The 24,282-nt window shown below is 38.9% G+C and overlaps 1 protein-coding gene across 3 annotated transcripts in view; it reads right to left on the bottom strand.

Annotated features, from left to right (window-relative positions):
• Nucleotides 1-16,599: 16,599 nt before the first annotated feature.
• The window catches only part of RAB28 (RAB28, member RAS oncogene family), a 64,323-nt gene continuing 56,640 nt past the window's right edge, over nt 16,600-24,282 (bottom strand). The window contains exons 7-8 of one of the 3 annotated variants that reach the window (XM_069793447.1): nt 18,203-18,303; nt 16,600-17,287 (exon numbers count right to left, since the gene is read on the bottom strand). In XM_069793447.1, coding sequence (XP_069649548.1) covers nt 18,208-18,303 — 96 coding nt within the window. In that variant the 3' untranslated portion in view covers nt 16,600-17,287; nt 18,203-18,207. Of the gene's footprint in view, nt 17,288-18,202; nt 18,304-20,280; nt 20,493-24,282 lie in introns of those variants that run through there. The other 2 variants (XR_011326490.1, XM_069793455.1) reach the window with 2 other exon arrangements.

Genomic DNA, 24,282 nt, shown 5'->3' with positions numbered 1-24,282 from the left:
GGAGAATGAGCACCATGTCCAAGCGGAACACCTAATGCATTCACTATTTAGGCAACCTGTAAAATAAAACCTTATTCACTAGCAGAGCATGCTACCATGCTGCTGTCACAGTAGGCTTTAAGATTAGGTACCTTTGAGTGACAAGTAATACTTCTTACCCTTTAAAGCACCACAAGTGAGAAGCCATAGGAAGAAAGTTTGTCTGGCATAAAAATGTAGTCTCTTGGTTGTGACCTTCATCATTCTGCACTCTGAGAAGTAATAGGAGCTTTGACGACAATTAAGGAGCCAGCAACATGCAGCGCAATCCAAACTGTGCAATGTAGAATTGGGTGGGAGCAAGAATTTCATTTAAATCTCCCACTTGTTAAACACATCTTTCCATCTGTCTCTGAGTCAGCAGCATCCCCCTCAAGGCTGATACAAAGCTCAAGAGGAAACGAAACTGCTCCAAAACATTTTCAAACTTAACATAATCAAGCCAATATTTAAAAACATCTGAGGTTCACTCTACTCTAAAAGAGGGGGTGGGGGTATTCCTTTCTGAACCATGAGAGTACTTCAAAGGTACGCTCTTTTCACTTCAATGTGAAAAGCAGACCTAGTGCTTTAAAGCTACAAAGGCCTAACGCCCTTGATGTCTTAAAGATTATTTAAAATCAAATCAAATCACAATTAATACCAGATGGGGAGGGGCAAGGAGGCCAGAGAAAGTGAAAAAATATTAACATTGTGTTTTATCTGCAGTTATTTTTGGCATTTCATATTGGTACGTTAATTTCTTTACCCTTCAGTCTGCTATGACTAACTAATTCCGAGCTTAACTGGTAGTGACTATTGGCAATTTTGCTTGCTTGTCAGATAATCACAGCAGTTAATTTTTCCAGGTCTTTTATTTAATAGTGCTAGGCAAATACATCAAAACTTATTTGCAAATACTATTCCCTTGTTGATTATTTCTTCTGCTGATTCATTGCACTGGTATTTGCACGCTGCTTGTTTATTTAGGCCTTGGATCCCGCTAGCGCTTGTGTTCACAACTTACTGCTCACACAGAGCCAGCCAGTGGGACTACGCGTGGAGTGAAAGCTATCTTATGCAAACCATGGCTACATGCAGTCAAGCTTTGCATTTACAGGAAAAAAAAGCTCTTATTTCACAGCATAGAAATAACCATTACAAATCCTTAAGCAACTTGGAAACAGAGAACAAAATAGCACATTTTTCAGTCTTAGGCTTTCCATAAGGAAACAAAAAGAATAATGTGCAAAACCAACAAATGATCCCATGGCATGAATACCTTGCAGCAACCAGTATAAGAAAAAAACCCACAGACTAAAATGAATTTACGTAGATTACCGATTGAACTTTAAGAACATGAATGCATTCCCAACACGATCCGTTTGTGGTAACTTGGAATAATCTTGAGGGATATATTTTAAGAAGCTGAAAAGGTCCCTTTTTATAATGTTGCTAGTTCAATCTAACTGAAAACCCAACTAAAATGTACGATAATTTGCTTTAAAGTCACTAAACATCACATGGCAGCCTTAGCCCCACCATAGGATATTTATTTATACATGTATATTATATTCAATGTATATTATATTATATTCAAAAAAGCCATATGGAAGAACATTAAGGCTCCAAAGCCAAACACTGAAAAGTTAGCAAAAAGCCAGAGTTCAAGTTGCCTGTTCCACCATAGCGCTGCCTGCTCATGCATATACATTTTGACACTGTCTCCCATTACAGACTGCTTATTCTTTTCCCTAAAGAAACAAAACCTCCCCCAGATATTGCATATTTTCTCCCCCCTCTCCCAGAAAGGTGCGGCACATTCAAAGCCTTGCTGTGAGGGCAGGATTCATTTCCGAAGTGGTGAATGTGGTGTTGCACATCCCCATAGTAACTGAGTGCTTCAACCACACACATATTTTCACAACACCCCTGTCTCCATCCTCCGTCACTCTGCTTGGTCCCAATCCCTTTGGCAGGCTGTTGCCTTCCACAGTTTCACGCCCCAGTCACCCAATTCCTCATGTAATCTTGGTCTCAGCCACACCTAGAGAACAACGTTTCCATCCAAGTCATAACTCCAGCAAAAAAAAATTTTAAAAGGTGGGGTTTAATCCTGACTTCCTTGAACCCCTTCTCATGAAGCTCCTCTCCGACTCCTGCAGACCCGCTCAAGAGGAGAAACACCAGCCCAAACAGCCAAAGCTTAGCAAAGTTTTTACACACTGAAGGCAGGGAACTGGAAGGGTAACATAACATGGTAAGTCTTTGTAGAAGAAGTTGCAGCAGCTCTGCCAATAGTTTTTAGAAAAGAAGCCACCAGCTTCGAGGGAAAAGGAATTTGAACTGAGAAAAAAAAGCACATGGGGTAAAAACACCCCCTGGAATAGAGAGAAGCACTCACTTGCAAAGGCCACTTTTGGGGTGAGGGGTGCTTCATTTTGCACTGTTTTATTCCCAGCAAAACGTGCCAAGGAAAGAAAAGTAATTTTACGGAAAGCAGGCAATGTTAACAGTTGTAGTGAAAAGTGTTGTTTACGTGCATTTTCTAATCCAAAAAGCAAAATGTATTACATATTCTGAATTAACTCTTGCGATCTTTGCAGATTTGAGGGTTTTTAAAAATAACAGTAATATGAAATTACACTTCAAGACTGTTTTGGGTTTGGTTTTTTTAAGCTTAAACACAATGTTAAAACTTCTTGTCTTTACGGTAGCTGGAAAAAATATTCTTGGAAATTTTCTCCCATTAACACACATTTTGGTGGTCAAATTAACACCCTCACATCAAGGAACAACCTGTATTGACGAGCTGATCACTCACAAACACAAAACCAGATTCGCCTTATAAAGGCTGCGTTTCTCTGCATCCCTGTCTGGAGGTTCTCCTCAAGCCAACAAACATAGCTGCATTACAGGACCCCATCTGGATAACCCAGACACTCAGCCGGGGGTGCACGCCTTCGATCAAACACATCTCTTCTGCAGTACCTCTGAGCACAAATTACACCACCTCCCAAGAGGAAACCGTAGAGCGGTGTTGGGAATACTATGCTAATTTAAATCTTTACTGCCCTAAAACCTAGCGGTCTGCTCTCTGTTGGCCTCTGAACAGATGCATCTCAAACACCAACTCCCCAGCAGTTACTTGAAACCTCGGAGTCCGAAGAAAATCCCAGCACTGTCTCTGCATCTCAGAGTTCATGGTCCGAGTGTAGATGCTCAGGACCAAGACGGGTGGTCCTTGATCCAAATGTTTGAGGCTGGAGGCCTGTCTGCACTCCTTCGGTCACCCTTGTCCCTTCGAATCTCCTCTTCTCAGGACAGCAGTGCAGCTGAGCACCTTGTAAGCGCTCACATGCTCAACAGCAAAGCGGTTTCATTTAGGTAGACCGAACAATACTGTGAGAGCAGAGAGGTACTGGCCTTCCACTGTGCAGTATCAGCTCTGGTAGCAAACCCCTGTTAGAGGTGTGAGGCAAAATTAACTTATTTTATCAAATAATTCACACAAGTATAGCCCCTGCAATGTCAGCTTCTAAAGATCTCGCAGCAACCAGGAGCACTTAGTCCTCATGGGAAGCCTCCCCACCTCGTCAGAGAACAAGGCAGATAAATTTTTCCTACTTGCAACTTTAAGACCAAGTAAAATGTCTCAAGTTAAAAAAAATAATTTTAGCAGCACACTGACAAAAAAATAATGGGCTTGGGTTTATTTCAGCTTTATCAAATCCCAGTGACTTTTTAGAACATTTATTCAGCTGGTCTGGATAAAATATTTTGAAAATATTTTGAAGTATCATCAGATGCAAGACTCTCTCATAAATTACAAGTTGAAAGGTCAATGACTCTGTGAGTGTAAATGGTATCCAATTAGTAATCAAGGGCAGGAGTCCAACTATTATGAAATCCATCTCCTGACTATTCAGTAGGAGATTAAGGACTGTGTAGCTGCATGGATAAACCCTTAGTCCTTCATGCACCTATTATTTATTAAAATTTAGCAAATGTTTTGAAGGCCACACCAACAACGTTGAATCAAGGAGCCTCTGCTTTTTTGCCGTGATTGCTTGCCCTGCTCATGGCTTTAACACTTCCTAAAACGGGCACTCTTCAGGTGAGGGATGTAAACTCTCCTTATTATGCTGCCAGCTATCTCCTCGGGTTGTGAAGTATTGATCTGAAGGAGAAGAAACCTTGTAATCTCACCACACAACAGGTACGGATTTCCCAAGGTGTTACTGCATGTCTGTAACAGAACCAGAGAGAGAAGCGCAGGTCTCCTGGCCCTGATCCGAGGGCTCCATCCATGGGAGCTGGCTCTCTTTTTAAAGGCCCGGTCGACAGCATTTAACCAGCATGGCTTTCCAGTTGGGTATCTGCCTAGATGTCACCATTTAGCACTGAAGTGAAAATTTTTCAGTCGATAACTTCAAAGTTCCTGTACAGTTAACGCGTTCTCTGATCCTAGTAGTGACGGCTCAGATGATGTCATGAAACATGCAAGTCATGTCGCCAGCTCTTGCCTCCTACTTGGAACGTGTTGCAACACCTCCGTGCAGCTTCTTTACATCGAACATATTTTATGGCTATTACCATTTAGACTACGTATGAACATACCGTTCTGAAGAGTAGGAATTTGAGGACAGACTCCCTTTGGTCTCTCTGGGAATCCAGGAGGCCTCGCTTGGCCTCCACCTTGAGAGGTGGAAACAGAAAGGCTACTCAGCCTTTACCAGTCAGATGAGTAATTTTAATGAACAAAATCAGTGTCACCAAGCATCACAGGTCTTGCAGATGAGTGGGCTGCTGCCTTTGTCAGAATCCAACCTACAGAGCTTCTCATTTCCACCTCTAAAGGTGCACTTGTCCCCACTCTACCCTTATCTTTCTGCATCCATGTTTGGCTCCTGACTCCTACTTCCAATGGCAGCTCTCTGGAGCGAGGCCATCACTTGTTTCTGTGTTTGAACAGCATCAAGCTTCAGGAATCTCAGATCACAGTTGGGGTTTTAGCACTTTTTGATAAAGATAACAAATAAATATTCTTCCATGTTTCCCCTGGCAAACAAGCAAAAACCCCCAAACCACAAAGGGGAGAGGAATGCTTAGAGTTGAATGATTTGACCAAATGTATATCATTTACATGGCATAAGCATTTACATACATAACAAACTTATACTGCAAATATAAATTAACAGGCTATGCCTAGGGATTACAGCTTCCCTACAAGGGGGTAACTTCAGCTTTGATGCATGCAGGCACAATTACGTTACCATCAGTTGCAGCCATATGCTAAACACACGCTTTTCTCGCACAGAGAAGTTTTTGATCCAGGAGCAAAACTACAGGAGAAAGCTTCTAATCTGTAGGGAGCCATCTTTGCCATTAAGTTACACTCCCTTCCTTAAGTCACTTATTCACCATTAGATGGAAGAAGAGAAAAGCCAGGTATGTTAAAAACAGCAACTGCTCCTTTTGTGAAAAAAGTGCCAGAAAACCCAGGGAGGAATATAAAGTATTTCGTTGCAACAGATTTCAGATAGGCTGAAAGGGCATCCCTGTGCATTTCCTCTCTCTTTCCTCTGCCGTTTTGAGAAACCACTATAGAGGTACAGAAAAGGGGCAGGTCATTTTATACCTAAGGTAATAATCTTTCTTCACTGAATTTAGAGAAAACCAAAAAAACCACCACAAACGATTTTATAGAGAAAGAAGTTAGAGAGATCAATTTTCAAAACTTGGGGTAACCCTAGCCCTGCAATCAGATGCTCAGGTATTCAGTGTCTCATTTTAGGCATCTCTGAAATATCCCCTATAGGGAACACAGTCAGGTCTGTCTTTTGGTGCCAGATGTTCTTTGATGAGGCAGCTGGCTTGGCAAAAAAGGGGGAAATTCTTGAAAATCATTATTATCTGCTGTGCTTCTGCCATTAATAGCAACATGCAAGGAAAACAATGTAAATTGAATATCTGGGAGCCCAGGGAAGGACGTGTTTGCAGACTGACTTTCTGCAGGTGGAATTGATGTCAAGAGGAGGTCAGGCAGTGGTGAGAAGGATGAGAAAAAGGTCACTTTTCTTTACAACTTTTGCATGGCCTGAGGAATGCACGTCATAAAGAGCTGTGCATTTTCCCAGGTCTGTGATTCCATGAAAAGCTGTCTTCACCTAAACACTGACCGGTGGTACTTCTGTGCCCCAGCTCACTGTCTCCTTAGTTGTGCTTAAAGAAAGTGTGCCGGGCCACATCGATTCTGTCTTCTAATAAAAACTCATTCTCTTATGCTCCTCTTCTATGTTTTTTTAAGCTGGATCATTTTCCCAGTCTAGATTATAACATGGCTATATAAATAATTGTGCTGCCTTAGTGACAGTAGAGTGGAGGGAGGATTTTAAATACTGTAGGCTGATACTGCTGGGAACATCCGAGGTGCTTTGGTGGAATGACAAGAGCTGGTTCGCATACCTACTCTCCAGCCATCTTCCCATTTCTCTGCTTGCCACTGCAGCTCTTATTGCACCATGTAATTAAAAGCAGAAGGTGAGCTCTGGGCAGGCATGTCACTTCTGCACCACAGCAGTGTGAGTAACAATGCTCCAGTGCTCTGCAGCACTCCTTGGACCTGCTTAATTTACTGTACCAATGTAGTCAACATAGCCTAGAGACAGCTATATTTAATATATACCAGTAGTACTGTAGGTATTTCCAAGTTTTAGCCACACGATCTAGTATGTGCTTCTAGCAGTACGGAAACTTTTGGCTTTAAAAAACAAATAGAGACAGGTGAGGAGAGAACAGAGCATCTATCTACAACTTTGCTAGCACCAACTACCAAGGCATAGATATGTGCACAAGTATATGCAGGCTTATATCTTTATTTATATACACACAGACATACGGGGCGGGGTGGGGGGGGAGGTGAGCAATATAGTGTCCTACTAAACTACATAGCAATAGAAGAATCAGTTATGCTCAGAATGGTTGCTGCTGAGGATGACTGCAGTTGCCAAGTATACAGCAGAAACTACTGCTCTAATGAGTTGAACATTTAAAGAAAAAAAAAAAAGAAAAAAAAAAAGGTGGTTTAAAAAAAAAGGTGGTTTTGGTAACTTTTTGGTTTTTACTAGAAAAATTAGGGAAAGGGACAGACCAGTAAAAAGACTAATCTTATTTTCATTAAATCAAAAGAATCCCAAGACAGACTTAAGTGACTAGTCAGTCAGGCAAAGCATTTGTCCATCCCCAGGCTTTGCCAGAATACCTCAGTGATCACTCGCATTAGCCTTCAGCTGTCATTGTGTGTCTTCTAAGCAGAAACAGGCAGCATTTTTATGTTTATGGCTTGTATAATGTAAACAGTCAGCTAACCTTTGCTGGGATAGCTTTTATAAACTTGAACCTATTTGTTACCTGAAATACACCTGGTCCAGGTCTGCCCCATGTATTCGGCTGTAAGAGGGATGCCGACAGACTGCACAACTGAAGCATTAACAAGAATCCTAGATAATATTGCTTGATGCCTCCCACGCCTGGACAAGATATCAGTCAAAACTACAATTCCACCACCACAGTACGCAAGCACAGGACTTTCCCACAAGTGTCCACGGCAGTCCTGCTGGGTGGAGTATTACGGTCACCCTGCAAAGAGCCCCAAAACACAGGCAGCTTCAGTGGTTTGTACAAAGGCACACAGGAAGCATTTGCACCTCCTCCAACCTCGGAGCCAGAGATGCCATTCCGCCAAGTTCGGTTGAAAATGCCCATCTGCAACGCCCAGTTCCAAATAATCGTAAAGGTTTGAATTTCTTGGTGAATAGGTGTCAATTAGACTAGTAAGGTCCTATAAGCAGGGGAATGAAAAAAAACAAAAACCAAAAAACCAACCCCCCAAAAAACCCGCCACCAATATTCAGCAATTCACCAATTTTCTTTGTCCAGAACTTCCACCCTTGGGGGAGGGGGGGATAACAGAGAAACCATCACAAAGATCAGAATTACCACCAGCTACTTATACCATCATCTTTTAATGGATGTTGCAGCATCATACTGAATGTTACTCAGAGATCTGGCTGATGAGGTTGGTGCCTGCAGAAGGATCTGGATTCAAACCTCCTCAAAGTTGAGTCAGATTCAGCAGTCATGATCAGAATACGTTCTATATCAGAGAATAATTCACTTCTTTATTGCAGGAATCTTTAATGTGTGACAAACCTGCCACGGTAACAGATCTCTGGCTCTGTAAAATTCCAAAGAGAAATATAGGTAAGCTGCAAAATGCAATTTCCACACATAAACTGATCTCTGACAAGCACCTTTACCCTCCTTCTTTCTTTCCAGTTAAGTTCCCTGCTGGTGATTCACACGAGGTGCAGCACACAGCTTTGATTAACTTCATACCCAGAAACAAGCAATGATGCTTCTAAGAACTGAGCTTGCATGTAGCCCTCTGCAACCCAACACGAAAGTTATTTTTCATGTGCTGAATGACAAAGAGGGTTTTTACCTGCAGCAGATCATTGTTAATGATTTGGGGATCTTCATGGACCCTACAGTTGCCATAATCTACCATATTTCTGTCGGCAGCATAAACGTTTTGCCAGAATAGGCAGACCCATGGTTGCAAATATCTATGCCATGATTTAGCAGATTTATGCCTCTTATACTGGTTTCCAGTTAGTTGTCCGAAAATGTTGAAAGTTGTTATTTACTTGTTCAGACAAACATCCCAAACCACACTTGGAGTGTGGTACCACTATTTCCTCCTCAGATGAACAACAGACATTGGAATTAACATTCTTATACTCTTTTGGGGCTAGGTTTGGCCTCATCTTTGCTACTCCGGTCTAGGAAACTGGAAAACATCAAGAATTTCATTCAGAAAACTTGGAACTTTTGTTCACAAAAGCCACAAAAAGTGCCCTGAGAGAGAAACACCTACTGAATAATGGAGGTTCATGTGCACAAAGGGTAGTAATACTTTATGAATAGTCACTTTGAAGTACCTGGGTACAAAAGGAGTTATAGGACTTTATCATATAATAAAACGCAGATCCAATAGCCCAATTCTTGTGCTGATCCTGTCTAGCATTTCTCTACCTTTCCATATGGCCACTCCACAGATCAGTGTAGGACTTACGTGATACACAAGACCCTGCATGGACCCTGACCACAGCCTTCTTTCATGTGCATGATTTATGCTACTGTGGAGATGAGCATATGCGCACAAACCCACCTTTCTTTTGAAATTGCTGCATTTTCCTTGAGTCTGTTTTGTCTCTGGAGGGCATGGATTTCCCACTCCCCAGTACCAATCACTCTGAGTTTTTCCCCTATATTTATTTTAGCGAAACTCTATTAAGAGGACTAAATTATATGAACTCAAATACATCTTTTTACAGTACATACACAGATAGCTGCAACAGCAGATTGCATTAGGTATAATAAAACAGTGCAAGTGCCGTATAAGTACCTATATAACAGCTGCAAGGAATGGGATTTGCTCTGCAAGTGGAATGGGAATATTCACCTGGTATTTCCAGACTTCCACAACTCTGGGAGTGTCCAACCTCGATCAGTATGGTTAGTGAGTCTGCACTGCAACAAGCTCCTCAACCAAAGAGGAAAATACTACTCCCACACCCAGGAGGATGCAGAAACATCCAGCCTGTTATCACAACTAAACAACTACAGTAAACTTACACTTGCCTAAAAAAAAAAAATATATAATTAAAAAAAAGTAAGTTTGTGTCATATCCAAAAGACAACAGAAGAAATTCAACTGCTGGTGACGTGTACAAATCAAACTAATTGTAACTCAATCAATTAACTTACACTTCTGTCATTGCAAAATCTGGCTGAACCTTCTCCAAGCGTGCTCAGCTCCACTTCAGCATCACCACTGGCTGTCATCTCAGTGTCTGCTGCTGGGGACCCGGCTGGCCACCAAGTGCTCTTGGGAGAGGAGATTGGAAAGCCATCTAATCAACTCAGCTGCTGACTGTGTGGAGACAGTTAAACTCTGACTTTAAAAGGTTGGCCATTTAGTCAGAAAGATTAGCAGAACCATAGTAAAAAAAAAAAAAGATAGGGAGCACTCTCTTAAGACTCTTGATTATTTTCAAGCATAATTGGCACAAACAAATATTGTGCTTTTAATTTGAGAATGTGTAACCTGTTGAGTACAGGCTTATTTGCATCCCCGAATTTCTGGGTGATAAAACCAGGAAAGAGGTTAAACTGAAAGACATCCATTTCCTTTCTTACATCAGTGTGTGATTCCTGGGGGATATGATTAGTTTTCTCGTAGTTTATGCTAGGTTGTGAGCTCACTCACTGTTATAAATGGGTTGTCTGTATAATTGTTAGCAATTACATGCAAATTGCTGCTAAATGGCATAGACAGCCCATTTGTGCCAAATGTTGGTTTACACTTTGCTCTCTTTCCAAGACAGTGGGGAGATAAAAAAGCAATTGGATTGATGAGTGGGATGTCAAAATTTCTCTCCAGTTTCCATTATGCAGTTAAACATTGCCTCACCATTCTTTGACAAATACTGGAATATATCCAGAAATCACACTTCATTTTTTCCACGATGGTGATCATGTACCTCCCCAAATCTGAGCAAGAAGTACTGGCTCTTGTTTATCCTCCATGTCAGATCTGCAATTCAGACACTACAAATGGGAGTGCAATATGTTTTCCTGCACTATCAGTCGGTATTCAGTTTGCAATGAGACTTGCCAACCATCTCCAGATTCTTCTGTTTCCGATTCATTATGGATCTGAGGAGCATTTGTTCCAAAAACAGCAACTCACCCAATGTCAAGTAAATGCTCTGATCACACAAACTGAACCACATTTGAACTTCTTTTTTTCTATTCCTTTTTTTTTTTTCAACTTCTGTTATCATTCATGCTAGGCAAAAGTATCAGAAAAGCAACTGAATATATGAGAAACACCTTTTTTTAATTTTTTTAACTTGAGAGCAGCTTTAGTTTACACCCTTCACAATGCGTATAAATTTTAAGAAACAACGCTGAAATTCCTGAAAGAACTTTAGCCTCAAAGGCATTTATTTCAATGGAGCCAGAATTTCTGTGTCAGCAAAGTATGCCAGAATGTATTTAGCTTCAAGTGTGTACTTAAATCACATAGACTTCAAGGGAACTTAAATACCCGCTTAATTTTGAGCATATGCTTAAGTGCTTTTGGTGAATAGTATTGAACCACAGCATTCACCTCTTCGTAAAGGAGAATACTTTCCAAAGCAACATTTACTTCCCAGGGCACAGTGTGTGTCTTTTAAATCCCCCTTTGATGTTTCTTGGTCTACTTTGTTTTTAAAAGCTCACCAGAAATCAAAAAGGATTAGTAGGTCATGATCCTGCAAGCTACCTGGTATGGATCAGCCCAGGAAAGGACAGAAATGGACTTTAGCTAGCAAAGAAAAAATGTTTGCCTGGAGCAGTCTGCAGGACCAGTTTTCTGAGGCACAAATTAGTTAAAAACAATTTGGTATTTTGTATTTATAATCATTATCATCCTAAAGACTATTTTAAATAAGAAAAGTAGAAAGCAGAATATAGGATATTTAGCAGATCATTACAAGTAAAGATTATTAATGTGTATTAAACACCTTCACCAATACCAGTGATAGCTCATACAACATAAGCAGTTTTTTTCCACTCATCCTTAAAAGAAAAACTTTCCTGAACCAAAGTATAATTGCCACATTTTGTTTTTTAAATGGGGACTTGAATGAATATTTTTCTAAAAACACTGATTGCCAATATGACATTAGAGAGCAGAGGTAGAGAAAGTCTTGAAAGTGAAATTAAAAAAAGATCTGGATTCCTATTTCCTCCAGAACTCAGTGCTCTAAATGTGGTATCTGAGCAAACACAAGCTCTTGACCTCAAATCTATATTCTTCTCCGAGGTTCGTCCACTAGGATAAGGAACGCTGTGTAGCGGTTAAATACAAAACAAGCCTGAAATTGGTACCTTCTGAGGTTTGGTTCTGACCAACCTTTGAAACAAGATTGCTTTCAGTCAATTGGTTATTTCAGCACTTGACATCACCCCCACATAAAACAAGGCAAATGGCCAATTAGCTAACTGGAAGTTTTCCAGTTCAAAATGGTGCCAAAATGAATGAAGATGAAGTGGACTAGAAAAAAAAAAAAGTTTAAATTGGCTGAACAGTCAGCTCTCTATGGGAAGCTGAAAATAGAAATCAGTTCATGGAACTCAGGAGCTTCACTATCTTCTATTTGGGGAAGATCAAACTTCGGCATTTGCAAGTTAAACAGGGATCCCCAAGGCTTCTAGAGAGTACTTTTATAAAAAGAGGTTTTATACAGGACCTGCATATTTTGCAAATAAAACTGTAGCACATTAAATTCTAATCACATTCTATTCATAGCATCTGAAATCAGAGTATAAATTTGCTTCCTACGGATAATTATCTGGAATGGAGTTTTAATCTCATATGTATGCCATTACCCCTATGCAAACACGGATAAATTTTGGCTTTTTCTTTTCAGCAGCATCCAGCTCTTTTGACATTTAAGTGGTTGTGAGTTGGTTTTAAATAAAGACAGCCTAAAGAGATCAGATATGTTAAGCAGTAGTACCTGAACCGAGAAAGAATACAACACAACATTGTAGAATAACCTCTTTGCTTGGGAAATAATGCTCAAATTCCAGAAGGAAAAGTAGTTAAATCACATCAGCGTTGTAAATACAATTTCTATAAAAGTCAATGCAGCTTTAAATACACCTATCAGGCCCCTCATGCAAACTTAGGCTACATCAGAAATGAATGCAAGTATTCTAAATAGGAAAAATTCTCCTGCAGAAAATTTCCCATTATTATAAAACTGTTAATTATGTTAAGGAACAGCAATTTAGTCTTCTGTCAATGACAAAACATAAACAGGAGACTACAGTTCTAGTTAGATATACCAAGATTTACTTTGAAAGACAAGTTATGGGGGATTCTGTTTTGCTTTCAGTCCGTCACAGCTGTTGGGCCAGCTCAGAGCAGCGACCCAAGCACAGCCCAGGTACACAGTGACAAGGCTTCAGCACCACTTGCTCTTCCCAGCAACACCCAAATCTTTGGTCTCAGATCAACACATGAAATAGGGACACCTTCTAAACAGTACTCTCTACTACAACTTGTATGAAAAGGCCACGATCATCATAAAACAAAGATTACAAACCTTCTTTTGTGAAAAAGCAACCACATTCCTAAGATAAAATAAATGTAAAAAGGAAATATATTCTTTTGACTTATTTAAATTGCCTTCATCATCATCAAAAAGTAAAAGAAGAGTCAACTTTAAATACTACTGTGATATTTTTCATTATAAAATTATTATAAAATTTTGGCTACCAGGTTCACTATCAGGTCCATTTGCCAGTGTTCACTCTGACAAGCAAATTAGCTCTGCATTTAAAAGAAGCCCTCTAGTTCCAGTGAAACCCAAACAGTGCTTTATGGAACAGGTTTTTCTGCTAAGTAGATGCCTAATGATGCAGACAGATAGCACCAACAATTTTCAAATTCCTCAAAAGATCACACTTCCCGTAATTTTTCTAGCAACCTTGTACATGTCCTTTAAAACTTTTTTTTTTTTTAAGTTACTCTGGATAAAAAGAAGGCTTGTGTGTTTTCATAGCTTTTATGAACTGTCAAAAGAACGATGTATTCAGAGAGGAGATCATGAACTCGTCGCAGGTTCTGGCACTCACAGCAGCTAGTCATGAGGGCAAGTACCTTCACACTGCTGTTTGCGAAAGAGGCTCAATTTGACCCCACCAAATTTTAGAACCACAAAAGACGAGAAGTTGCATGAATCCAAATAACACTTCAAATACGGATTTTAAAAGCACTGGTAATCTAACATACAGCCAGACACAATGTACCTACTGGTATCCACCACATCACACAAGACTGACCCTAGCAAGGAGCTGAACTTAGAAGCAATTTTTAGCTGTGGAGCTGTTACTGAAATGATTAGTTACAACAGCTCTGAGCAGGCAGATCACTTCACCAGCGTGGATCTGTGTAAGATCAGGGCCTAAACACGTTTCTTCCCTTCATCTGGCCTCAGCTTCAGGAAAAAAACATGCTTCCCCCGCCCCAGCTCCCCATGTCAATGGACATTAAGCATATGTCACCTCGCTTTTGGAAAACATTGCATTATTTAACTTCATTACCGCTTGTTGAATTGCTTTCAACCAGTTCTCACCTTGCAAAAAACTTTTGAGTGCATTAATATGGCACATGCTTGAACTCCACCATATGTGAATCGTGTGGGTCAGCAGTGGGACATTACTTATGGAAGGAGACGGGGCACAGGGCAGTGGGTCACCTGCCCCCCCCCTTACACACCTCTGGCTAAATTTGTTTCTATCCCTCCAGTCTCCAGAGAGCCCTTGCCTTCCCTGCAGAAGTGTCTACTCCCTCTCTCCATGTTGCTTAACCCTCCAGAATTATCTCTGACCTTTCTGCTCAGCCTGGTGGAACTTGGGCCGTAGCGATGGCAAAGGCACCCCCGAATCTTCAACCACAGCTGCCGCAGCACTTCAAAGGCAGCAACCACAGCTAAGGATTTAGACTGCAGCTGGAATCTGAAGGCTCAAGGTGGGGTCCCCAGGGATGAGCAAAAAGAGCAAAGCTCATTTGTAAGGATTAAAACGTGGACAGGTAATAGATCTAAATGGGGCGGGAAGGGTAGGGAAAGGCAGGGAGAGTGGAAGTCAGTATACAATACAGAAAATCTGAGGAGGTTAAGAGGGGCAGCAAAAGGAGGGGCGGGGGGCACAGAAGACAAGAGATTCCTGGTTAGCGTAAATAATATGCATGTATGTTAGGGAGGAAGAGTGAGAGCAGCTTGCAAATGTAAACAAAAATATCTTCAGACAACGTAGGGCTTTAACAGAAAATGGTGAAAAGATCAATGGGAATAAAACACAAAAGGATGTACAAGTCAAAGACAGCTAGAAAAACAGGCACTGAGAGTAAAAGATCATGATGAGATGGAGACATAAAATCCATGTGTAAAATGGCTTGGACTGGGACATGTATCACAGCCTTCATACTGCAGGATTACGCCACATGTAAAAGCAAAAAAGTTTTTCATTATTCAGGGTAGTAATGGTCTTTGTGTATCAAGTTATGAAAAAGCATTTTCTTCTGAAAAGTAAGATTACAGAAGTTTTCAAGAGAAAAGCACTGTTTGGTTTTTAAGACCATGGCAGGCATTACTTGGGGAACAGGACTATGAAGTTGACTCACATGCACTAGAGCAAGACGGCTCCAGCCATCTAGCTGAGCCAGGTTGGGCTCAGCTCCTCAGGAGGAGGCAGTTCTCATGAATATCTGAACATATGGGCAGAGTTCAGGACACAAACACACCAAGAAATCCAAGGGTTCAGAAAATCTTACCACGTGCTTTGGAGTGCATAAACTCATAAACTTATCAGCTACTTCAGAAAAACTGTTTCAACAGACTTTCTCATCTGGTGGTAGTGGAGGAGAGTTCACCTTTCAATTGCGTTTAACTACAAGGTAAAGCTATGCAGTGGGACATGAACTCCATGGGACAGGAGCAAGACCACAGACTGTAACCCTAGAACAAATAATTTACTGCAAATTCACACCTACCTTAATGTAGCGTAATCTCTCAATATCTCAGTTTGTTTCTTAGAATTTCCCACATTTGAATGATAACATATTACAACACTAAGTCATTATCATGTAGTTATAAAACTATGTGTCAAGCCGCATGTTGAATGGTTTAAAAATGAACTTAGCTTTTCAATGAACTTGGAATACACCAAAATAATAACAAATAGAACATTTTTGCCATCTGCAATCTTTTTTTTTTTTTAACACGGTTAAAATAGTTTAAATATTTTATTAAACTACTAATAGTTTAATAGTTCCAACTATTAAGCACTTGCTTGAACAGCTTAATAGGAACACTCACTTGAAGGACCTTACCATTTTCACTTATGCTAAACAAGCTTCCTTCACTCAGCCTCATTAATTTTCTAAATCTCCAAATGTTTTGTTGTACTTTATAAGAAAACACACTCTAAAGTTAAAACAGGAAAAGATTTCTTGTTTGGAATCAAGTTGGCTTAATGGTTTTTTTTTTTCCTCTCCTTAGCTTTCTGTTCATCTGTGCCAGCAGAGAACTACATGTCTAAAAGAGATTGCTATAAAAGGAACAGAGGAGAAATGCGATGATCACAGAGCAGACAGCTTTTTATCTGTCGTTTACTCTGAACTAGGAAGAAAAGAGTACCAGGCCAAAAGTCATTCAGTTAGTTATTAAAAATGACTGATCCTAATTGATCTATCAACAGTTTCTAATGCATGCTGAATATATCACTCAACATTTACAGCCCAAACTGTTGATGGAGGTTCATCCATATTCATGAAGATATATGAGCATATCTACTACTGCAAGAAGTAATGCTGATGTGGTAATAAAAATACACAAAAACACTAGCATTTTTCAGATCATCCATGGAGATAACTTGAGACTTCAGAAAAGTAACTGGTTTTATATTACAGCTTTATTTCAAGCACTGTTTCTTACTGGATACAATTTATACATTTTGCACTATGTATATATATTAATGGAATACTTTTCAAATTACCCCTAGATAAAATATATTATGAGCTTGAAAGTATTCCAGCAATAGCTTTTCCAAGTTACATTTTGCTGACTGAGTTAGTTCAGATCACAGGAGAAAAAAAAAGAAAAAAAATTTTAAAATGCTTTGGCAAAATACCCTTCCATGGTGATGTCTTTAAAACTATTTTGAATGCATGACTTCTTCATCCATTTTTATTTTGGTATCAGTCACATAGATAGGAGGAAACATATAAACACTGTTATACTGCTTTATTTAAATATAATTTAAAAGAATATAGATCTTAATTTTTCAAAGTGTGTGGTCTCACGTTTGAATTTCAGCCAGTCAAAAAACTGCCTGCTGCTTCTTAACGTAGAATGGTGCAACAAGTTTTTGAAACCTTTAATTGCATTGTTGGGATGGTCACTGTTAAAACAAAGTTCCTGGTAATCCCAGAGCCTGTGTCAAGGTAGGAGGACCGCCAAAGGTATCAAAACAAAGAAGAATAGCATGGTCATTGAACTGCACACATTGAGCTTCTAGGAGGATTAACGGTTCTTGTCACAGGCTCCTGACTGTAGTTGACAATATCTGCCTTCACCACCCTCTGTCACAAAAGAAAACACAGTAACAATCAGAAAATATAATCTTCGTGCTGGCAAAGCATTCGACAGATACTTGACTATGAAATATGAAGGGAAAAAGATTAGGCAAAACAGACACTGCTTAGGGTTTTTTTCATTACCTTACAGAAAGTCTTATCAGGTGCTAATTCTTGTTCTAAATACCAGTTTATCCGTATCAAGCAGAAAGAAGTGCCTTGGTAGGTTTTCACAACAGTACCAATGGAACATGACTTTTTTGCAAAAGCAATGAATACAGTTTTACTTCAATGAAAATTGTTTTGTATGGAAATAATAATAAAAAATATTGTTTACAAAGACTATGGAACAGCCTAAATTTAATTGTAAATTGTACGCAAGTTTGTCTTTCCATCTTTACTCCAAGCACTTCACAGGAAATATGGACAGAATTCAAAGCAAATTTCAAATACAACCATATTTCAAAAAAGCTTTGACAGGCAGACTGACTAAAGACTAAATTAACATAAAAAGAACCTCTGCATACCATAAATATTTATTTTCTAGTACAGATCCAATAGATACTACCCATTCTATTTACAAAGCATTTGATAAGACTGTTGGTCTCTCCTTTATGAGGAGAAGGAAATGAGATTCCAATTTTGTGTCCATTTCCATCTGAGGCAGCTACGGAACATTTTGAATATACAGCACTGCAGGACCTTCCTAATACAGTAACGTGAAGTATTTCAAAGTTTCTGTGAACTGTCTGGTTATTAGAAACACCATGTAATTGTACACAGAGTTCCAAATTAGTATGTTAAGTATTACAAGTGCTTACAGACACAAAATATATTTTTCCAATAGAACTTACTGTAACAGTTGTTACTTCATGTAAAAGCAATGCAGCTTGAAAAAAACCCCAAGTTTTCCATCAATACCTGAACTACTGCATTGAGCAGACTTTGCTCTGGCAGTTGGAAGCGCTGTGACGTTGGTTATCTTCTTCAGGATATTTCACTAGTTCTGCCCTGACAACATGCTGTTAATCATGTATCAACATAATGGATAGAGGGCAAGGAGAAGAATGTAAAAAGAAAAGAGAAGGAAAAAAAATGGAGAGATTGATCAGTAGTTGAAAAGAATGAATGAATGACATAAAAAGACTATGCCGAAGCAAAACGAAAGTGCATTTATTTTCGGGCCTTATGCTGATACAAGAGCAACATGTCTAGCCGAAAGTGTCACTATCGGCATCAGGGCTGCTTCTCAAGCTTCTTCAAGGACATGCCCTTTCAAAGCACCAAGTGAAATATTCATACATGCAATCAACAGAAGCGTATTAAAGCAAGAGAAGGGACAGAATAAAAAGGAAGGCAGTTCAGTGGAAAAGAGATGACAATGGCCTATTTCTTTAAGTCTAAGGTACTTAAATATTACAATAGCCAGCTTCCTATCAAAAATTCTAACAAATGCATTAGATGTACACATGCATCTTTTCCATTACATAACTATCACATTGTAACTAATATACAATCAAAAACAGTGACATAAATTAACAACCTCACATCTAAGTGCTGCAAGCTTTGATTTTTCTTTACTTCATATAAAAATAAAAGGCGCTCATTTTCCCCCTTAAACTGTTGAAAGTTTTCTCGCTATCAATACAGTGTTCATGCAAAGGGGGAAAAAAATCATAGAACAATTTCAGCAAAGAACAGAGGAGGTAGGTCTGCTATGAAAGATACCCTAAAACAGTTTAATAATTCTTTCTTAAATACTTCAACTTTAACACAATTTATTTTCAAGGTTAAAATGAACAGATAAATGAATAAATACTATTTTTTAAAGGAAACAATATATAAACTGGATTACATGAATATATAAACAGTATATGTTAAAGATTACCTCTGTAAATAAAACCTATATGTCAAACAAGCAACAGTAACTGAATTGGCTGGTAAGGGATCTGGATTTATTAGCTTCTGATGTACTCTCCTTGAGTTTAGTTGATCACATTCATATTATCTTATCTAGTGGACAACACTCGTGATTTACTGGACTCCTGGCCTGATGTTATCAAGGGAAAGGTTGCCAAATCCCATGTAAGGCGGTAGTAGGAGTTTTAGCATTAAACAGTGTTATCTGACCCCACAGGACCTAGTTTCTTCATACCAATCTTTTGAGTAGAGATGGGGGGGGGAAGAAGGGGGAAAAAAAAGCCTTGCAATCAGTAGGCAATTAATTGTTCCTCAAAACATTGGTCTAAATCCCATCCTGTAAACACAGGCAGGTTAGTGACCCATGCTTAGGCACGTTGTAGCAAGAAACTGACTATCATAAATGACTTGGATTTTCTAAAGGAATTTCACCTAAATAAGAGTAAAAAAATACCACTGCAACATTTCTTATATTAACTTCATGGTAATTAAAAACTTGGGCTTCTTTGTAACAGTTTCTATGTCAGGCATATCATTGCCATGGTTTAAACCACTGTCGGTAATAAGAAATAACCTTTCTTGGTGCAGGTGCTCTGAATTCCAGATCTGACTTATCTGCCAAACTTTTTATTGTAGAAAGCTGGCACACACACCTTAGTTTGCTGAACTGGCATTTAGTTAAAGAGAAAACTACACATCACTTACAAAAATGCTAGCTCTTGCCAATGCCAAGGAACAAAGCTGTACCCCATGCAGTTTTTACACTACGGTTGAAAGTAAAAAATATAGAAAGAAAAACATTTGATTAGTAAAGGAGCTATTTCCTCAAATTTCATCAGACCCTTGCGATTTAAAAGGGAGAGTATTTTGAGGACTGAAAATAAGTCAGAATCTGCAATTTTCTTACTTTGGAACTGTTCCACTTCAAAAACATGCTCTACTTTCCAGTCACGCATAAAGAGTAATCTAGTTCTTTGTTTCACCACAGTTTTGTCCAAATAAGGGTTTGATTAACAGTCATCTCAGCATGTTAACAGACAAGGTTTAGTAGCTCTAGCTGAGATAGCTTAAAAACTTACCACCCCCAAATGTCTGTCCTATTCCTCTGCTGGAGATCACTGCTGCCAAAGGAGAGCTGGTGGAATGTAACGTGTACTTGCACCTCATCCGCTTCAGCACAAAGTCTGGCAGCTTCACTTAAAAACAACTTTTAGCAGCAGTTTAAGCTAAGCTGCTCAACTTCACCCAGATGTGGCCAAGGCACATGATCACCTTCCATTTTCTGATTCTGCTGTGGGAGTGATAAATTCCAGCAAAAGGGCAGTAACAAATAGCTTGGGTTGCATTAATATCTTAAACTGCTGCAGCTGTTTTCTAAAACAATGCATGGTAAATAATTCAATTTCTAAGGCTTGTTCTTGCCGTTAATTAACAGAGGTTGTGCTGTTAATTTGAAGGGGACCAAGAACCCCATCCACTTTTCACAAGAGCTTCTGCAGTTCTGCCAATCATCAAAGCTCAAAAGTCATGAGTAAGCCCCACAAATTCATGCGAGTTAAAATAATGCGTTTGGCATTCCTGTTACTTATTTCTAACCACCTGTGAGTCACTTCCAAGATCCTCCCAGTGACTGTGACAATTATAATTGATTGTAAACACAAGAACTATGATCTTCAGGCATAAAATCAAAGTGCCACAAATGATTTTTAAAGAGTATTCTCTATATCATACAATCAGTAATAATGAAGAAATACATAACAAAACATAATTCACGCATAGCATTTCACTGTTGGCACTTTACACAAACTCAGTATTACATCTTATACTTTGCTACCACCTAGATTGAATGAAGATGTCTGATATCCTCCGACAAGCATATTCAAGCAACAACCTTCTCATTTTTCAAAATAAGGAAATCTCACATGACACAAAATATGGAAAATTCAAAGATATAATCCAGCATGTAAATAGTGCACATTTGTAAAAACTAAAATGTATTTTACTCTTTGTTTAAAGAGTAAATCCAAGTCAAAACTTACATACTTAACTGATTTAAGGGTCACACTTACTATTGTATTGTTTTTATCTGCTTTTTTAATAGCATTTATCTAGCATTCATCTATCTATCTATCCACTTTTATAATCCAATAACTAGAGTATTAAATGCCTAAAAATTTTAAGGAACGCATTCACATAACTGTTCCACAATTTAAAGAAGCCCTGTGCCCAGTTCACAGATGGGGGGGAAAAAAAAAAAAAAAACCCCACCACCACACTAAGGGACCTGTACTTGTCATAAAAAAAGTCTGTGGTAAACCAGAAACCTAGTAATGGCAACATCATCTAACACCACCTCCTTCCAGCCAAGAGAGCAGCTCCATGCTTCTGGGAAACAGCACCTACACATTACTTCAATTAGGCTTTCCCACTGCAGACTAATAAATTTCTCTCAAGAAATGTCTTCTATTCATCTCCCTGAGGATATGAAGGTTAAAGTTTTCCTTCTCCAGTTTTATGTAGAGACTTTCCCTTTCCTATCTTACGAAGTGACCACGGTATTTGGTTCCATTCAACAATGAACCTTAAGATACAGCTGACAGACAGTCACTCCAATACAATTCCCATTGGTTTCTCAGTGACTTAAATTAGGGCAATTCCTACAGCCCACTCAAAATAGCACTCTCAAAGGAAGCAAACATTTACTGGTAACAAAGAACTATTGCTTGTACGGAGTAGATTGAAACTCTGCTCGATCAGCAGAACTTTGCAAAGTTGGGCAGTTGCTTTCCAGCTCTCCCTCTTTAGCCACATGCACAGCGTAGCCCCACGTAGTGACTTCTGCTGTACCTCAATGGCGACAACGAAGCTTCTCTTCTGTCCAACTCCATTTACTGGCTTTGTTTATTCTTTTATTGCTGTTCTTGCTTTTTCACAGGTTTTTTACCTTTTTTTTATCACTATAGCTTGGATTCACATTAACGATAATGTATGGGCCACAGTGAGTATTTAATTTATGCATATTAACTATTTATAGGCTATTGCTACTGCAGTTTGCATAATACTGACTTTGATCCACATATTGCATATTCCATTGATCTGCTCAACAAAATTGAGAACTGTAATTACAATACTAAGGTAGGAGGAAGCCTACTTAAAGGTGATACCAATTTCACATAGAAAGTTATGTTCTCTTGAATCAGGTCTATACAGAGGTTCTTACTTCAAAAACAACCTAAAAATAGACACTTTCTTTAGAAAGCTACGATTTTCTGTACAACCCCATTTATCATATTCTCTTTTTAATTTAAGGTATTGGCATACCTATCTACAAGCTTACATGTAAGCTACCGGAACACACCACCACACAGCAGAGAGGTCTAAGAATGACATTCCAGTGTTAGCTAAACAATCAAAGAAAAATTAAAGAACTCTTTGTGCTGAATATTTATATGCAAATAATCATAGAGCTCAGATCAATAGATGGACGGTGCCTTAGTAGTAAAAGATAATTGAAAAGACACACTCAATATTTCTCTACCTATAAATTTCAGCTTTTCAAAGTTCCTTGGCTTTGCTTGTTAGGTATGCACTGTAAGTACATTTTACCATTTTACTGTTTGCAATACAGTTTTCTAGTTAACCACTTCAACACAGATTGTAAACACTGCTGTGGCAAAACACTTTCAGAAATTACATGTTTATTGTATGTTTCAAAAAGCAGGAGACCAAGCTGTACCTAAGAAATGTTTTGCCTTTTTTTTTTTTAAATAAGCTTGTTGACTTATTTTGTAGTACTTGTTTAATGTTGGCAGTAACTAGCAGTTCCAGGATATTACACCACTGGAACAGCTACCTTTTGGTTCAATAAGTAAATTTTTAAAAAGCGTATTGTAATCTCAAATGTCATTATATAGTAAGGGTTGCCTCAGTAGTATAATCTTTGGTTTTGAGGTTTCTGAAATTAGGTTTGTATAAAATCTTTTTGGTTTAAACCTATGCAGACAGTCTTACTGGCAGGAAAATTATTTTTAGAAGCAGGAACTAGGAAGAAGGAGGTGGTAAGGGAAAAGGGGTTATATTAGAAAACCTCTTGCTTGCTTGCTTATTTGAACAATTAACACATTTTTGATCTCCTAACTTTCACTGATAAAAACTAGGTGACTTCCAACTCTGGTAGATACAGTTAAGCAAGTACTCACATTTTAATTAATATAGTTACAGTTCAATTTTTTTAAAATAGCAAAAACATCTTTTCCCAAATAATTCGTAAGGTCCTAAGCCTTACGAATGCTCTCATTAGAGCCATTTTGCATACAGCAATAACTGAACAGCATGAACTGCAACAAAGCTCTGCTACAGTTCAGAGCAGGATATGCAGCAGGGTTTTGCCATGTGTTCACAGCGAAATCGCTATATTCACATCCCTAACTCACTGCTAACCAATGCAAGAGAATGAGGGACAACTTTCTTGACAACCTTCCCACCTATTGCTGGGAAACATTCTCCCCTCTCTCAGCCCTTTCTTACTGCAGAGGAAACGGCAGAAAATCCCCAAGATAACACTCATAACACAAAGGACAAAACACAAAATGCAAGGGCAGAAACTATGCAGCTCCTTTAAGGGGAGATTATTTGGGACTGGTACTGTGCAAAAAATAATTGCAGATGCCAGGGAGCTGTAATAGCTACCCAAACGCATGATTCCACAGGTCTGCCTGCTGTTGAGTGGGGGTATACTGAACCTGAATAGGATTCATTTCTCATTTGCACGAGAATAAAATGGGAAATAGTGACCTTACAAAGCAAATATTCCTTCCCCGAGGCAGACAGTCACTACTGAGGTCCTGTATTACACAGGCACACAATGAAGACTAAAATCTGAGATTACCCAAGCATAGGATTTGACATAGTTAATTCCTGACTCTCTGATAGACAAATAATATTATTTTTTCCTGTATGACAACAATGAAGATTGATTTAGAACATTTCCACTCAGAGAAGCTTATGCCTTCTATCACTTAAATTTGTAGCGTTCCAAAATGAAAAGTTTTTAAGTATGTAAAGAATTTGAAAAGAATAAT

The sequence above is a fragment of the Haliaeetus albicilla genome, chromosome 1 (genome assembly GCF_947461875.1).
Source record: "Haliaeetus albicilla chromosome 1, bHalAlb1.1, whole genome shotgun sequence".
Classification (NCBI taxonomy): domain Eukaryota; kingdom Metazoa; phylum Chordata; class Aves; order Accipitriformes; family Accipitridae; genus Haliaeetus; species Haliaeetus albicilla.
The sequence above is the reverse complement of the archived record's forward strand: the minus strand, read 5'-3'. Positions and strand labels throughout refer to the sequence as shown.